The sequence below is a fragment of the Medicago truncatula genome, chromosome 7, assembly GCF_003473485.1.
Source record: "Medicago truncatula cultivar Jemalong A17 chromosome 7, MtrunA17r5.0-ANR, whole genome shotgun sequence".
NCBI lineage: Eukaryota > Viridiplantae > Streptophyta > Magnoliopsida > Fabales > Fabaceae > Medicago > Medicago truncatula.
This window is the reverse complement of record NC_053048.1, coordinates 45,667,651-45,685,143: the sequence shown is the minus strand read 5'-3', so window position 1 is coordinate 45,685,143 and position 17,493 is coordinate 45,667,651. Positions and strand designations below refer to the sequence as shown.

The window sequence follows — 17,493 nt, the reverse complement described above, 5'->3', positions numbered from 1 at the left end:
GCCAAACAAAAAAAAGTGCAGGGACCAATTCCAAAATCTGATGAAAGTGCAGGGACCAATGACACATTTAAACCTATTTTAATATGTCAAAAATTAATGTAACTTAATGAAAAAAAAATCGTAAAAAAATGTTTAACACAAGTATAAAATCTAATATGATAATAATAATATTAATGATAATTGTATAAAAATTATTTTGATGTTTACTTAAGTAGGCCAATTTAAAAGTGGATTTTAGGATGAGGGATTAATTAAGCCCCTCACTAGTGAAGCACTAACAAATTACAGTTTGATTTAATTAATGGATCATATTTGTTAGAAAATAAAAATGAGAAAATTGTTCAAACTTCAAAGGAAGAAATCTTGTTCAAAGGAACAAATAATACCAAATATATGAATAAATACATGTCATGTTACAAAATCTTGTTCAAAGGAACAAATAATACCAATTATTAAAAAGTAGGCTCTAGAAGAAAATTGTTATTCTTCATCGGTCAACGGTGGTTCGTACGGCGGTGAACGACGTTCCTTTTTCAGGTACGTATTTGATTCCTTTTTCTTCATCTCAATCGTTTTTCGTTCTTCTATGCTTCTGTTCCTTTTACATTTGGTAGTATTCAAAACTTCAAATGTTAATCGGTTCTTACTTGCTCTGTGGTTGTTGTTTACTACTTGTTTTTGACAATAATTGCTCACACAAACCTCAAATTATCAAAAGTACTCAATGGCAATTAATTGCCCTTTGCATCACTTTTAATTCAGTATAATCACTTTTTAAATCGGTTAAACCAATTTAAAATATGATGAACCGTAAGTGCTTGTGAGTAATTGTCAGGTAACTAAGGAGCAATCCTCTTTGTTTTTTTTTTTTTTTTGGCTAAATTGCATTCTTGGCGCCCATTCTTTGCAAAAGTGGCGTCGCTTGATTGGCCAGGGCATACATGGACACTAAATTTAATGACTAAAATGCCACATGTGTATTATATTGATCGGCTTAATTGCACTTTTGCCCGACCAACTTGCACAAACCGGCGATAAGGTATACACAAATATGAGGTATGAGGTATTATATTGTTCGGCTTAGATTCATTCATTAAATGATGTATGTGGTCCATAATAAGGATTAATTGAATGAATTTAAAATGTAAATTTGATTATAATAGTGACCGGAGGGTGTATATCTTTATTTGACTAGTAGACGTGGTATTTATTAAAAGTATCCTTAATACCTCAACATGGCGCCCTACTTTGGAGAATTGAGTTAAGTTAAACACTCATGGTGTTGCTTATCATTTTACGGGACACGGGCGACGTGTGGGGGCCTGACAGAGCTTTTCGTAAGGGTTTTTAGTGCTAGTTTTTGCTTGTGTTCTACTGTGGTTCTAAGCTTTAGGGTATATATCTAGGTCTGAAGCTTGCGCGTAAAAGAAGATTCTATCACATTATTGAGAGTGACTCTCTTACTGCTATCCACTCTTTAAGTTAGGGTTGTTGAGTGAGTCACCCTTATTATCCCTTTGTCGTATTTTAGCCTTATCTAGAGTCGGTTGTAAGGTTCATTGGAATCATATATTAAGAGAAGCATGGTTTATTCTCTCCTTGCTTTTTCATTCTTTTGATGTTATTCATGCTTTTCTTTGTATCCCCCCTAATGGCTCTGACGTTGAGGGACTTTTCGTTAGCTTTTTCTGTTCGAGCGTCTACCTGTTTATTCATAAAAAAAACATATAATTTAGCACCACATCTTATTTTAATTTTCGAATATTTTAAGTTTCAAAAATACTAGAGATTACTCATACTAGTTTCATATTAAGTATTATTTTTATCCTTTGGAAGGCAACTGATAAAATAGTCGAAGAAGAACGAATGTTGGAGACTTAATAGGAGACAAAAGTATGTATACATAAAGGTGCACAACCCATTTTATTATAATTTTAATTTAAAATTGTATTATGAATTTTCTTTATGTAGAGAGGTTGGTTTATATTATATAATCCATGAATAGCAGATACCAGAAAAGGTGTAAGGGACTAAGTGGAGAATTGAAGAACAAGACTTGAAGAAGAAGTAGAAAAATTAAAGAGTGTGCTATGAATGTGATGGATATGAATAAGGTAGTGGAGTGTTCAAACTCAAATCTTCTTGAAGATTTGTGGGTAATTATATCCAAAAAACTGAACACTACGATTGATGTTGTTCGATTCCGTAGTATTTGTAGATTTTGGCGCTCTCTTCTTCCTCCTCCACCTGCCTCTCACAACCTTTGCATTCCACATCAAAATTATTTTCTACTCCAAACCAAAATATACCACATTGAACCCTCACCACATGATCACAACCCTTCAACTTCTTGTTCTAATCAAGGTGGGATCATTAAAGTTTTTCAAAATTCAAATTCCTCCAAACTTTATCTCTTTGATCTCTTCACTAATACGAGAATTCGAGCCGAGGAAAATACCGAAAAAGTTTTGGATTTGATGAACTTTCGAGTTGTTGAGTTGTCTGAAGTATATACTCGAAGTCATCATGAAGATAAAATTGGTTTTAAGTGTGCATCCCGTAATAATGTTTGCAATGTTTGCAATATTTGCAAAGTAATCTTGTTTTCTATTGAGGGTCGTTGCATGGTCTTTGCACTGCATAATGATAAAGAGTTGACTGTTTCCAATATTGGAGAAAAGGAAAATATCATGTTAAATGATGATTGTAGAGAAAACAAATATTTTGATGATATAATACATTACAAGGGACAACTTTATGTTGTGGATAAAATGGGAACAATTTTCTGGATCAATGCTCTTTCCTTGAAGTTGGTTCAATTTTCACCAAAAAACATGTACCATTGTGCTGAAAATAGGCATATAAGGGTGAATTCTAACATAAACAAGAAGCAATTAGTAGAGTATGATGGAGGTCTATATGTGGTTGATTTATATATCAATGATGAAAGGTATTACAAAAGGGGTTACTTCTTGAAGGCCGTTTTTGTGGAAGTTTATAAGCTTGATCAAGAATGGGGTAAATGGTTAAAAGTAAAAGATTTGGGTGATGTTTCGTTTGTTTTGGATAAAGACACAAATTTTGCATTGTTGGCTCGAGATTACTATGGGTGTGAAGAAAACTGCATCTACTTCTATTATGAAAGCAGGGCATCTTGTTTCAACTTGAAGAGTTTAGAGTCTAAACCTGCTGACAAATTTTGGATTGGTCCAACTTTGTTCCATCCAGTGATCAATTAATTTGTAAGTATAATTATGCACATAAATATTAAATATGATATGTGATTTAATGTCTTGTAGTCGTGACTTTTTTTTAAAATTTACATTCAGGAAGGCGCACCCTCATGCAAGGATACAGAAAACCACCAAATTCATTGAAGATTTGTATTTAAATTTATGGATAACCTATCCGTTGCAGAATTATAGAATTGAACTTAGGTCACAGTAGATGTGAGCATATGTCTGACCATCTCTGCCAATTGTAATTGGTAGTAGTAATCCTAGTTTTTAATTATTGGTATGATTTGTTCCTTTGGATATGATTTTGTTTCAATATTAGGTGACATGACGTATTTGTTCAGTAATAGTAATTTTGAAACTGAACTTGGTGAATTTTTAAACCTAAACGGTTGAGGACTTCATTGGTAGAAATTTTTGCCACACTACTATATCTTATGTTTGAGCCTTTGTCACAATTTTTGGTTATGTGTTGAGTATGGAACCCCCTTTGTATTTGAAACATATACCTTCAAGTTTGGATACATAGCAGTAAATGTCAATTACTTTACCTCCATCAAATGTGAACTAATTACAAACCTCAATGTTTGTTTACTTTTTTGAGTAATTTATTTAATGCCATTTAAAAGGACATGGATACTGCATCCACAGACAACACTTACTGTTACTGAGAGCAGTTTAAAACCATGCTGGCATTACATGAATTGCACTTGTCACAACAAAACTTGGTTCTCATTATATTTTACACCCTCCGTCTTATATTTATATAAGCATCATTTTCACCCGCAGAATGGATCCTTATAAAAAGGGACCGAAGGAGTAGGTTTTAGCTTATTTATCAAATTGGAATAAACATTGTGTATCAACAAACTCCTCTCTTATAAAGTACTTAATTGGCATTAAGTACTAAACATATATTTCGGGGTAAAAACAGAACAAGATCACTCATGCTTAAATCAAGTAACTCCTCCTTGAACAAGTTTTGGTTGAGGATGCTCTCAAAATCCAAGAGTTCCTCTAACAATGTTTCATCCCAATACTCAAAATCTAGAACTTGTTCACCAAGCTCTGATTTAATCCATGATGGTGGTGGTGATGCCGATGATAATGATGGCGTTGAATTGGATGAAGAAGATGACTTAGAAGAATTATAAACCACATTGCAAGGAAAATGTTCATGTGGAAAGTTGAGAATGGCCAAAGAACCTCTCATTTCAAAAGCAGCATGATCATAAGCCCTTGTTTTGCAGCTTCCTTACTAGTATTAAATGTACCAAGCCAAACTCGAGCACCATGCCTAGCCGAATCTCTAATCTTAGGGGGAAATTTTGGCCATGGCCGGATCCTTTCTCCTCTATACTTGATTTGCATTGTTAATTCCTCTTCATTCACCTTTCCCTCTACGTCGTTTTCCATTGTGTGTACAAGAATGTTATTGGCATGATAACTTAGCTTTTTATATTGAGCTACAAAAAATGCATTTATTTGGAAATTTATTCAATGTTCAATGGATTGGTAAAAATTATCAAACTTGCTGAATGATATATCCGTATATGTCTGGGATTGGTTATAGAATTCAATGTTGGATTATTATTATTCATAAAGAAAATCACCTAGTTGAATTATTATTCTTTTTCAGTTTTACTTTATCATATTAATCCATATGTTTATTCAATTCATGAGTGTGTGCTTGTAACCTTAAACCTATCAAAACCCTTTAAGACATTAATAGTTGCACATAAAATCATTTCCTTGCCTAGAAGGCAAACGTTTCCTTCACTACATATTTACTTAACTACATTATTTTCATGTTTTTCTCAAATCCATAATTTCCTCAAACTTGTTATATATATGACTTGTGAGGGTTGCTAATTTCGACCAATATAAAAACATTAACGTATAAGTTAACAAGTGTGCGCATTTTTATTTGGACATAAAAATCTCTTACCACTAGTTTAAGTTAGTTATAACTAGTTCTAATTTAATGTTTTTAGGTTGGTCTAAGTTAGACCTCAGTATATATGTTGAACTCATATTCTAATTGATCGAACAAACTTACCCTTACTATCTCCCTAAAAAATAAAAACTTTCCCTCTTTAGGAAAGTTTCCAATATTTGAGAAAAAGAAAATACCATATATATTAAAGGATGATGGTGGAGTAAACATTTTTTTTTATGATATAATACTTTATAATGGACAACTTTATGTTATGGATGATAAATGAACAATTTTCTAGATAAATGCTTTGTCCTTGAAGTTGGTTCAATTTTCACCAAAAAACTTGTCCTGTTGTGACAAAAAGAGGCATATAAGGGTGAACTGTGATACAAAAAACAAGAAATTAGTAGAGTACAATGAAAGTCTTTATGTGGTTGATTTGTATATTAATGATGAAAGGTATTAAAAATGCACATAAATATGACAGATGATTTTTTTATTTCATATATAAATGTAGATTTGGAAAGACACGCACTCGGATAAATTCAAGGCCGAAAATTTATAACTGAATTTACGTATAACTTATCAATTGTAGAATTCAAAATGTGAATCTAAATCGCAACAAGTACGAGGAAAACGTCAAACCATATATGCCAACCGCAGTTGGTAGTCATGAATCACTGGAATCCTACTTTTAATTATTATTATGATTTGTTCTTTTGGATATGATTTTGTTTCACTATTAAGTGACATGACATGCATTTCTTCACTTAAAGAGTTAATAAGAATTTTCAATTATGATGTCTTTTGTCTTATAGCTTAGTTGACATGCTTAGGTACTTGATGACCACCTTAGCAATGTGAAACATGTCTTGCTCTGTATGGAAAACATGTCTTGTTTTGATTTCATCACACGTTCTCTCTTATTTTACTACTCACATGGGTGAATCGACATTATTATTCAAACATTCAAATGAAAGCCAAAAGAACAAAAACATATGTAAATAATGATAAACGTTGTGTAACAACAAAACAACTCGTTGACATAGTAATAAACAAAGATTTAGGATTAAAAACAGAACAAAATCACTCATGCTTAAATCAAGTAACTCCTACTTGAACAAGTCCTGGTTGATGATGCTCTCAAAATCCAAGAGTTCCTCTAATAATTTTTCATCCAAATACTCAAACTCTATAACTTGTTCAACAAGTTCCGATTTAACCTTTGAAGATGATGATGATGAGGTTGAATTGGAGGAAGAAGACGGCTTAGAAGGGTTATATACCACACTGCAAGGAAAATAATGTTCATGAGGAAAGTTAAGAATAGCTGAAGAACCTCTCATTTCAAAAGCAGCACGATCATAAGCTCTTGCAGCTTCCTCAGCAGTGTTAAATGTACCAAGCCAAACTCGAGCTCCATGTCTAGCCGAATCTCGAATCTCTGCTGCACATTTTCCCCATGGCCTTATCCTTACTCCTCTATACTTTATTTTCTTTGGTAATTCATCTTGTTTCACCTTTTCCTTTAACTCATCTTCCATTATTTGTGTAAGAATAATGTCATTAGCATAATTTACAAGGCCTTTTATATTGAGCTTCAAAAAATGCACTTAAGTGAAAATTTATTCAAGGTTCAATGGATTTGTAAAAATTACCAAACGTGCTAAAAGACACATCTATGATTGAGATTGGTTATAGAATTCAATGTATGTGGATCACATAATGTGCTCAGTGCCTTTGGAAGGCCACCACATAATTCAAGGACTAATTTTTGTTTGGATTATTATTATTCATAAAGAAAATCACCCTAGTTGGTATATAGTTCTAACGAGACAGATTATGAGGTCAGAAGGATCATGCATATCAAGAGGTTTTACCAAATGCTAATTTAATCATTATTTATAGTAATCTAAGAGAAATTTGGATATAGAAAAATAACCATTTGTCCTACCGGTGCCACTTGTTTGTCTAAACTAATGGTCAATATAGGAGTATATATATATAGTACATCACGTTGTTAATAGTATCTTAACCTAGTGAGGTGAAACATTGAACCTCAACAGCTATATATATATATAGTTCTTAGATTGAAACAGAATTTGATGGCTTTTTTGATTTTGCAATATTTTCTATTGATGTTAATTGGAATATTCTCCTAAGATGCATATTTATAAATTAAGTCAAACAAAAAACTATAATAAAATGAAAGTGTAGCAATGTGTATGATGTTCCATTTAAATGTATGATGTCCATATCAGCCTAATTTGTAAATTACATATAAATGTGACTGATACAATTAAAAGAATCTTGATATTGCAACAAAACTTGGTCCTCAGTGTATTCTAACAAAGAATCAGCATGGTTTGCCAAAATATAGAACGAGAGCATTGAGCACAAACCAAATTGAAGGAAGATAATCTTCCTTGAATGTATGTGCTGAATAGAAAATTCCGTGGACAATAACAATTTCCAACTAATTATGATCTTTTGTTACAGTCAACTACAATTGTTGGAACTTGAAAGTAGAAGGAAACAAAAGGAAAAGTTGAAAAAAAGAGACAAACTGGTACCATAACCAAGTAAACAATTCCTTAAACAAAAATATTATATTATCATCTGTCCAGAAGCTAGCATCATATCATGTTTTTGGAATCATGTATTGTAAGACATCTGTGTTCCATTCCATGAATCTTGAGATTTCAAATTTCTTAGGACAATTGGTCAAACCAAAGTTTCTTTTTTTGGTACAAAAACCAAAGTTTCTTATTACTACAACACAGTTTCTTAGACAAAAAAAGTCAGTACAACAATTTTTTAGTAATCATAATTTCTATTTTTTAGTTAACATGGTTTTTTATACAATAATTAACATGGTTATATATTGTTTTTCCATGTTATTTACTTCAGCTAGGTTTTTTTTTTTCCTGATAGAAATTGTTGCAATCCGAGTTTGTTATGAAATAGGATTCCATGCTATCACTTTTTTCATTATAGTAAAAGGTTTTTGGATTTTGTAGTAAAGATAGTAGATCATATGAAGGATAGTCATATCACTGGATGCAAAGAAAAATTCAGAAAAATTTGAGAAAAACTTCATAAAAGATTATTGAGTTAAAATGAAATATAATTTATGATAAAATATTATAATGTAATTTGATCTATGCAGCCGATCTCATATACAGATTTGGTTGTTGTAAGGGACTTTTGAGGTGTGAGAAGTTGATATCACAAAGCATATATTAGATTCAAAAAAATACAAACCGAACCGAGCCAATATTTTTGGATTCGACCGACTCAAGTTATCTGGTTGACCATGATCCATGGCAGTCACTAAGGGACGTCACTAGTTTCAGCTAGTAGGACCATCCAAGACACACTTATCAGTTATGAGCTCACTACTAGTAAAGATGGGGACAAGGGCCAAGACAACATTCATTCATTCATTCATTCAAGACAAAGTAAATGCCAAAAATGACATACTGCAAAGATTTGTTTTTTCAAAAGAAAAAGATAACCCTCTTTGTAAAGTCAAACACCGACCCCTCGTGCTTCTCTATGTGTAGTTCCTTTTGTGACAAATACATGTGCCTGTTCCTTACAACTTAATAATCCAAATGCATTCATTTTATTGGTTTTCCACTTTCATCACTATTTTATTCTCCTTTCTTTCCAAGACAATATCTTTCTTTCCTTCACATTGCTATTAAACAAATCAATCTCTTAAAAGGTAAGAACATCTTAAATATCATATCTAACATTCGTAGTTTTCAAATGGCACAATCTTCTTCACACTATGCTTTACTCATATTTGTCATTGTTGTACTAAGTATCTTGGTTACTACTTTCATATTTATCACCTACTTGATTTTTGTGACCAAATGCTGCTTAAATTGGCACCCATTGAGATGGATTTCCATCCTGCCACCTCCACAAAATGAAGAACCCTTCATAGCATTCTCTCCAAGGATTTGGACTCGCGGCGTCGATGAATCCGTCATCCAAGGAATACCAACATTTCAATTCACAAAAGGAGAAGGTGATGATGATAATCATCAAAGTGTAAAGGGTTGTGTTGTTTGTTTGAATTCTTTCCAAGAACATGATATGCTAAAAGTACTTCCTAACTGCAGCCACCACTTTCACTTGGATTGCATTAACATTTGGCTTCAAACAAATGCAAACTGCCCTCTTTGTAGAACAAGCATTTCAGGTAACACACAATTTCCAATGAACCGTATCATAGCTGCACCAAGCTCTTCTCCACAGGATTCTCAGTTACTCTCTAACATGGGTAGTGATGAAGATTTTGTGGTCATTGAATTATGGGGAGATGGAGAGAATCGGGGATCACGGTCTCAGGTTCAGCAAGATCGAAATGAGTCAAGGGAAAGACTAGAAACGCTGAGTAGAACTCACTCTACAACTAGGAAAACGGAGGAGAAGAAGAAGGCAGTGCAGTTGAAACCATGGAAGTGCCACCATGGTACCATAATGGATGATGAGTGTATTGATGTTAGAAAAAAAGATGATCAGTTTTCAATTCAGCCTATCAGAAGATCCTTCTCATTGGATTCTGCAAGTGATAGAAAAGCTTATGTAGATGTTCAACACATCATCCAACAGAATAATAGGCATCAAAATGAGGATTGTGGAATCAACAGTGAGGGCTGTAACTATGAAGATTGTAATAGCAGTAGTAACAGGGGTCGAAGATCTTTCTTTCCATTTCGTTATGGTAGGGTATAAAAAACTGCATTACATCCTCAAGAACAGTGTTTAATAATAAATACGTATAATGTAAACTTGTAATGTGAAGTGATGTGATAATTTGATTTTGATTATTTTTTCTTTCTGTTGCGTTCAAAATTTCCATTCCAGTTATGTCAGTAAGGAGTGACAGAAACGATATGAGGAAAATAAGAGATACTGCTTTCATATGTGATATTGTCAAAAAAATAAGATGCATTGCTTTTAGTCTGTCATTACTTAAAATCACAAATGAAAGCCAATGATTACTTGTACGCACGCAGCTTTCATTCATGTTCAATTCATGGTCCCTCTGTTCTTTACTTTGAGTGTCACTTGGGCCAATGGATTTTGAAGGGGCAAGGAGTGAAGAAAGCAGGGTAGGTAATCATTGGAAGGCAGAGCACAGAGGGACAAAGAGAATGAGAAGCCACTAGGAAATTATATCAATGTTTTCTTTGGCCTCACCGCAAATCACAGCAATAAGTATGGTTTTACTTTTCTTTTTTTATTTTTCTTTTTGAAGCCATCTTGGTATGGTTTTTGTTTTAATTCTTTAAGAAGACCCGAGGGATCCTGAAAACAAGAAATTGGGTTAATGAATTAGGACAATTGCCAGACTATTTTGCTGGGGTCTTTACATCTGAAAATGGAAGGCATCATTAAGACGTTTTTAAATTCCAAAAACTGAGGTTCATTTAACAGTCTAACTCACCAAATGAATCTATGTACAGCAAATAATAGAATTTCCAAATAACAATTAGAAAGGGACAATCATGACTTGGAAATTCATGCATTCCATTTAATTGAAAGCACCTCCCAAACAAAAAATGTGGGAGAGGGACAAAGCTATTATTACTCAAAAGCTACCAGTGCTGGTATTTATAGTGGGAGTTTCTGGAGGTCTGTTATAAACATCACCAAAATGTAGATTAAATTCTCCTTCCTCTAAGTCATCTGTCATTGTTGTTCTAGATAATTTGTTGTGATGATCTCTCCAGTAAAAGTGTTGTTCTTGGTCTTGATCCTCTGACCCTCTATCAGAAAACTTGTCATGATAATTATATGTTGTTTGGTCATTGAAATCTGGAGGCTCGTAAAAGCTTGCCTGAGCTTGTCCACTCTGTAGGCGACTTCTAGCCCACCAATGGCTTCTGGTAGCATGGGGCAGTTCATTATAATTTTGGTCCTGAATAAAGCTCTCCCTAAAGATGGGAGCTGATGTGGAAGCCCCAAGTTGAGATGCAGCCCGATCCTCATGGGACTCATTTGAGTATTCTTCTTCATACTCGGGTTCATTCTGTGTCAAGTTGGAAGGCATCGAATAGTCTCTGGAATAATGTTCTTTTATTCCGTATGGTTCTAATGGAACATCTCTTGAAGTTGCATCATGAGGTCGAGCTGTGTAGTACCAATCAAGAAGATAGGGGTGATGGTTCTGGTTGGCTTCAATCAACCACAAAGAATCCAAGTGATTGCCAGTTGCAAAAGTACTGTACGGCATTTCCCTGGATATAAACCTGTTTTTGTCTTCATCGCCTGCCGTATTGGGACTACCCCTCCACATTCTAGGAGGGGAAGATGTGTGTATGTTTCCATGTACTGATAACTTCCGCTCTCTGAATGTTCTAAGATTTTGCAAAAACTGCTTCCCCTGAGTATTTGGTTCCCATGATGGATAACTACTCTGGAAGCTGTAATGACAACAGAATATAAATTAAACGAAAATACATATAAGCCTATGAAGCACGGACACCGGACACGACACGCCGACACGGATAATAATTTCAGAAAATGACATAATCCAGGGTAATCATAGGTGTCGTGTTGGTGTCGGACACCGACGTGTGTCCGACGCCGGGACATGCCTAATCCGAGGAGTGTATGTGCTTCATAGAATTATAAGCACAAGTGCTCCAAAACAATTATTTTAGTGGCACATGAATTCTGAGAAAAGAGTTGCCCGTGGTGCTATTTTTACATAAAAACTAAATTCCAACTAAGAGTATAAACACTGTTTTACTTTTTTTTTATGACCAAAAAATTAAAAAACATGCACACACAGAGGTTTCAGAATATTCATAATAGTAATGGAAATAATTCTAAAATTCAAAAGATATATATGGGTAACTGATGAAAATTTTGCCTTCCTGACGCTAAATTAGATCACAAATTACAATGAATTTTGTCTTATGAGTATAACAAGTTTTCCAAGACCATACCTCAACAATGATTTCTCCATCTTCCCCTGTGAACTCCTTCTGCTACGAGAGGCATTATATGGGGAACCATAATGAGAGTTTCCATGCTCTTGAAAATCAAAGGTGCTAAAACTGCGACAAATATAACAAAATATAATCAATATTTTCTGCCATTAGCTATGGAATTGAGACACTGCCTTCCTCCATCACAAACTCAGAAGTCCCAGAGAATGACCACGGTTAGAGATGTACATCATAAAAGAAGAAAGGAAAAAAGTCCATGCTAACCTGCAAACATGCCCAACACCTTCAACATTTACAGTGAAATCGGCAATGTACTGCAAGATATCATCAACTCGCTGCAAAATGAAAGAAAACAAATTACTGTGAAATACAGTATACTTGGCCCATATAAATAAATCTCCAAGTACGAAAATGACCTTTGGGACAATAAACAGAAGTAAATATGGAGTGAGGAAAATTGAAGCCATCTCCTCAAGTAACATCATTACAGTATACTGCACCATACAAAGAAAAACATGAGCATGAGAAGTATTAAAACCTATTCCATGGTGTAAATAAATAATAAATAACAAATAACGGTCATTCTAACATAATGTGAATGTATTAAACGGACACCTCAGGTAGAATACCTGGAATAATGTTTCAAACTCAATGCGGACCACTTCAGTAATTTCTTTGCCACGCCATCTCTTTGGCATATAATGTGTATGCTGAACCACCATAGATATTGTTCCCTCGGGATCTAAGACCAGAAGCTCATCTGCAATTGCAGCCCGGCTAATAGCAGTTATAGTTCCAAAAACAGCAGCATACCAAAACAAGTTCCGACCAAATATCTGCAATGATATTTTAGAAAAAATAAATAAAATCCTTTAATGACTGCCATGACATTATGTAAACTCAGTAATTAACAGAAGTTCATTACATGGCCCTCTAGCAGAGACTCCTCGAGAAAAGCAATAATGATCAGAATTGCAGCAAAGCCACCCGATACAAAAGATATGAATTTTGCAATGATAGATATGATAGGTGAAGGAAATTGCTTGAGATAATCAGAAGCATGTGATACACTGTTATTAATCCGATGCCTGAAGATATGGTCCACCTATAACACAAGTTATTGATAAGCTTTAGCAATAAAAGTAAAAGAATAGAAGTGAGATAAGTCTAAAAATGATAACCAGGTACAACAGAAGACGTATACTGATACAACATAAAAATCAATCTCAAAGTAGATTTCAGAATGTCATATGCAACCTACATGCTATTGTTTGGTAGTATAAAGGTTTTTTTTCGAACAACATAAATGTTAACCAAGTCAAATAACTATGTTACAAAAACTTAAAATTCAAGTCACTCATTAATATGCAACCTGTTTAAAAAAAAAATATGCAAGAATAAGCCGCTAATGCTAGGTGACTAGAATGATACCATAATGTGGTCACTCATAAATCGCTATTAAAATATCATCAACTAGTTAAGCATTGAATTTTCCTATACTAAAAATAAATTATCAAAAATTCCTTTATTGTAATTTCCATAAATTTTCCAATAAGATTTTTCATGAATAGTTGTTTACAACTTCAAATCTTTCTTTCACGGTGATTTTTTCTAAGATATTCACAGAGAATGCATGGATGGATTATATACACAACCACTGATGGGCCTCCAACAAAGCTTTTTGGATAACTGTTGCATGTTTGCTACCAATTATTTACTGAAAATAAACTGAATAAAATATGCACTTGGTCTTTGACATAGTGTAGAAGTGTCTAAGGACAGTACGAAAGCAATAAAGTATTAATTAGAACCATGAAAGCAACAGAAGAGAAGATAAAATGGAAGACCAAGAAAATGAATATGATACCTCATTGAATTCCCTAAAAATCCACCTAGACAAATTTGACCATCTTCGAGATGATGCTGTGCTTGGGTGATTATAAAATTGCTCAGCATGCCTCAGAAAGAGATATGCCAGCATGAATATTACAAGGAATGGAGAAAGTAAAAGCATTGCAAACCCAACTACCATAAGCCTTTTCTGTAATGTTTTTGGATTTGACACAAAATCCCTTCTGACGCAAAAGTTCCTGCAGCAAAAGTCATGTTCAAAGGAGAATAAAAATATGTAAGAGCTAATTATATGAAAATTCTCATATTAATTAATTGACCGAATCACCACATAGGTCAATCTAAATTCATTCATATTAAAGACAAATACAGAATAAAACGACCAACTCCTATACAACTATGAAATTATAAGCAGTGTCCAGAATAACATGAAAATTTGAAAGGTATATCTTAAGCACCAGGTATAAATTGTATCCTCATATAAGGTACCATGGAGCATCTAAATAGTCCTAATATCCTTCAAATAAACAAACAAACCAATTTCACAAAATGGTTAAAAGGGAAAATTGGACGAGCACACCTCAAAAGACAACACCGATCAAACATGATATGTAGGATGCACCAAATTTATACAGGAACAAATGATATTAAACACTCTGATTGTACAACTAAAGGCATTAGTACAACATACCGATCAAACATGCTATGTAGGATGCACCAATTTAAAGTCCATTCAAGGGTCTTGCTAAGTACTAAACGATATTGTGCTCCATCAGGACTAGATTGAACAGTAGGACCAGCCCCTGGAAACCATTGTGAAATGGGGAAAGCAAGCACACCCTTGTTGAGCATTCCAATTAAGTAGTTCTCCTTCCGCATCAGTCTCATGACTATATCATGGGCAGAAAGATCCTTCAGCACACATAGTTTCCGAGTATTTTGAACGAGAACAACTTTGTCAACAATTTTGGCCCAGGGCATAGTTTGAATTTCATTGTCAGTGACATGAAGACTGTAAAACATTCATGGTATGTTAAGACAAAAACATGTGAACTGTGGAAAATTAACCAACTGCTTCAATGCATTTTAGTTGTTTATCGTTCAAACAATCAAACTTACCTGCTGTAGTAAAACTGGCGGATTTCGAGAATATCCTTTAGTTGAGCAAAGAATCGCAGGAAGCAAAACATCCAATAGAAGGAAAAAATTCCCAAGTATCCAACAATAATAGCTTTGGTAAGTGTGAGTGGGGTTAAAGGGTGTTGATTAAGAGCTTCTTTGCCAAGATCACAGGGCTTAATTCCAGATTCAACAGCATCCATCCCACATTTTGCATTACGGAGCCCATTCCAATCAACAAATAATAAAAAAAATCCTGAAAAGCATATGGTGAACCCCAGACTTAGAAGTTCAACAATCCACTTTGTAACAATACACCATAACCCTTTCTCACAGTAGTAGCCATAAAGTCTTTCAAAGAAGAGATCCAAATCAGCAATTGGTTCTACATATACACTTTCTCCATTGAGGAAATCGGAAGGGCTCTCACTTCCTGGACTTGGGATCCTTCCGTAATTAGACAATTCGATCTCCGGCGAATCATCATGAAGTAAACCTCTTGTCAAAGATGACGCACCTTTCTGTTTCCATTTGAATATACTAAAAGCGCCAGAACCACTTGGTCTGCTAAACATTGTTCACAGACACTAATAGTAGGTGTAAACAGCCAGTCCATTCCCCAAAGACCAAAACGGTTATAACAAGGGTCTACAAACGTTACCATATTAATATTAGAATCTTACAAAAGGCAAACAATCAAACAGATATTATAAGCAAACAAGCAAATAGCAATCCTATTTGGCAACCCAAATAAACAACAGAAAAATAAAAGATAAGGCAAAGTATGAATTGCCAGCCAAATATGGGCAACTTGAACAGGTCTTGCATCACGTGCGTGAGTACGCAACACAAATTTTTTGTCATTAATATTTAGACCAAAGATTTCTACTGGTTTATGAAAACCATACCTGATCATGAGAGAAAAGTCATACAAAACTGTCAACGCCAAAGTCCCAAAGGGGCAAGCTGAACCTAAAACATCATCCTAAAATGTCAGCATGCAATCATTTTTCAAAAGCATAAAAAAATTAAAGTTTGAGAGAAAAAGTTAGGCAATCCTAAGTGTTGAATAATAATTAAAATCAGTAATGTTGCACAAATTCACATTGCCAATTTGGAACAACCCAATGGAGCAATTATCATAGCATAGGTAAATGCAATATGAGTCAAATTAGCACAGCATTTTTAACTATTCATTGGTTGCAACTGACTTCATTGACATAAACAATTTGCACAGAAATTTTGCCTCAGATACTAACTAACTTACATAAATGTCATACCCAAAAAAGAAAAAATTCAGTTATATTTCTTCTCATTCATACAAGTCTACACAACACATTCAAATATGAGTCAGTGACACCGACGTGGAAATAAATGATTATGTTGAATTATGTTATTTTATCAAATTAGTGCAAAAATGCAAACTATGCAAACACTACAAAAATGAATTCAACTAAACAAAATATTAACAAAAAAAAAAGGTATAAAAATATATTGCAACGTCACACAAATACACAAACGTGGTTCTTTAATCTTTATCAACACGGAAATCATCCATATCATATGGAAAAACAAATAAAAAAAAAAATAAAAAAAAAAACGAATAGAGATAAAATTATGTACCTTGAAGTAAACAGAAGAGTTTGTAGATGATGAAACAGTAACGAGAGAATCGAGTTAAACAATGAATTTCGATTATTATGAGAAAAACAAGAACAACGCAAAGGGAAAGAAGAAAAAGAAGAAGAAGGATTTTTGTTTATAGTTGCGTGGAGGAAGATGAAATGAAAAAACAGCGACAAATAATAATATTTTAATTAGAATTATTTTAATATAGAGTTTGCGTTTGGAAGGAGATGAGCATAGGTTTTTGGAGTTTGTTCTTGCTTCTTTCTTTAATCGCGCTTCGTCTTCTCCTTCTCCTTCCCTGCAAGATTTCCCAACTTAAACGCCGCGTTTTGCTCTACTTTTTTAAACAAACCCCCCTTCTTACTTCTTAATTTAAAATTAACCATTTTTAAGTGCAATTATGTAAGGGAAAAATAAAATCTAAGTAAAAGCAATATTTAAAAAATCAAACCGGATTGGCTGGTTCAACCTATTGAACATAAAAATCGGCTGATTGTTTTTTTTTTGACAAATCGATAGATTACGTCATGTACAAACATCGTTAAAAACGTACAAGGTGAATCTGCGAACAAACTCACAACATCCAAGTTAATAGCATAAGACGGCAAAATGCCTACAAATAATATGATAAAATCTAAGTCACCGAAATTCACATGCTTCCGGATCTTCAATGTTGACGCCCAAATCATTGGTTGAATTTGTAATTGACTGATGCCGATCTTTCAATAGGAAATAAACAAACACT

The 17,493-nt window shown here is 33.8% G+C and overlaps 4 protein-coding genes and 1 pseudogene across 17 annotated transcripts; 2 read left to right on the top strand and 3 right to left on the bottom strand.

The window, feature by feature from the left end:
• Positions 1-332: 332 nt before the first annotated feature.
• Positions 333-3,674, top strand: LOC25499245 (F-box protein At4g35733). Of its 12 annotated transcripts, none has more exons than XM_013594427.3 (5): positions 335-537; positions 914-1,056; positions 1,837-1,893; positions 2,009-3,242; positions 3,330-3,674. In XM_013594427.3, exon 4 carries the CDS (start codon positions 2,091-2,093, stop codon positions 3,237-3,239), a length of 1,149 nt encoding a protein of 382 aa, XP_013449881.1. In that variant the 5' UTR covers positions 335-537; positions 914-1,056; positions 1,837-1,893; positions 2,009-2,090; the 3' UTR covers positions 3,240-3,242; positions 3,330-3,674. The 12 variants fall into 12 exon arrangements, with proteins under 12 accessions (XP_039683700.1, XP_013449881.1, XP_024626410.1 ...); XM_024770639.2 differs by having other exon boundaries at positions 336-537; positions 1,837-1,909; XM_039827767.1 differs by lacking the exon at positions 914-1,056 and having other exon boundaries at positions 341-537; positions 1,837-1,909; positions 2,009-2,114; positions 2,210-3,242.
• A 446-nt stretch (positions 3,675-4,120) lies between these two features.
• Positions 4,121-4,644, bottom strand: LOC120576837 (ethylene-responsive transcription factor ERF096-like; annotated as a pseudogene).
• A 1,518-nt stretch (positions 4,645-6,162) lies between these two features.
• Positions 6,163-6,892, bottom strand: LOC25499243 (ethylene-responsive transcription factor ERF096). Its single transcript, XM_013594425.3, has one exon. It carries the CDS (start codon positions 6,717-6,719, stop codon positions 6,288-6,290), a length of 432 nt encoding a protein of 143 aa, XP_013449879.1. The 5' UTR covers positions 6,720-6,892; the 3' UTR covers positions 6,163-6,287.
• A 1,822-nt stretch (positions 6,893-8,714) lies between these two features.
• Positions 8,715-10,029, top strand: LOC25499242 (RING-H2 finger protein ATL16). Of its 2 annotated transcripts, XM_039827336.1 has the most exons (2): positions 9,083-9,214; positions 9,309-10,029. In XM_039827336.1, the coding sequence occupies exon 2, from the start codon at positions 9,406-9,408 to the stop codon at positions 9,922-9,924; it is 519 nt and encodes a 172-aa protein (XP_039683270.1). In that variant the 5' UTR covers positions 9,083-9,214; positions 9,309-9,405; the 3' UTR covers positions 9,925-10,029. The 2 variants fall into 2 exon arrangements, with proteins under 2 accessions (XP_013449878.1, XP_039683270.1); XM_013594424.3 differs by having other exon boundaries at positions 8,715-10,029.
• A 507-nt stretch (positions 10,030-10,536) lies between these two features.
• LOC25499241 (autophagy-related protein 9) lies at positions 10,537-17,095 on the bottom strand. 2 transcript variants are annotated; one of them, XM_024769982.2, is made up of 11 exons: positions 16,743-17,094; positions 16,028-16,091; positions 15,120-15,767; positions 14,692-15,012; positions 14,017-14,239; positions 13,075-13,254; positions 12,779-12,985; positions 12,566-12,643; positions 12,414-12,484; positions 12,147-12,257; positions 10,537-11,618 (listed from the first exon to the last, which is right to left on the bottom strand). In XM_024769982.2, the coding sequence occupies exons 3-11, from the start codon at positions 15,692-15,694 to the stop codon at positions 10,784-10,786; spliced, it is 2,601 nt and encodes an 866-aa protein (XP_024625750.1). In that variant the 5' UTR covers positions 15,695-15,767; positions 16,028-16,091; positions 16,743-17,094; the 3' UTR covers positions 10,537-10,783. The 2 variants fall into 2 exon arrangements, with proteins under 2 accessions (XP_024625750.1, XP_013449877.1); XM_013594423.3 differs by having other exon boundaries at positions 12,414-12,643; positions 16,743-17,095.
• Positions 17,096-17,493: the final 398 nt, after the last annotated feature.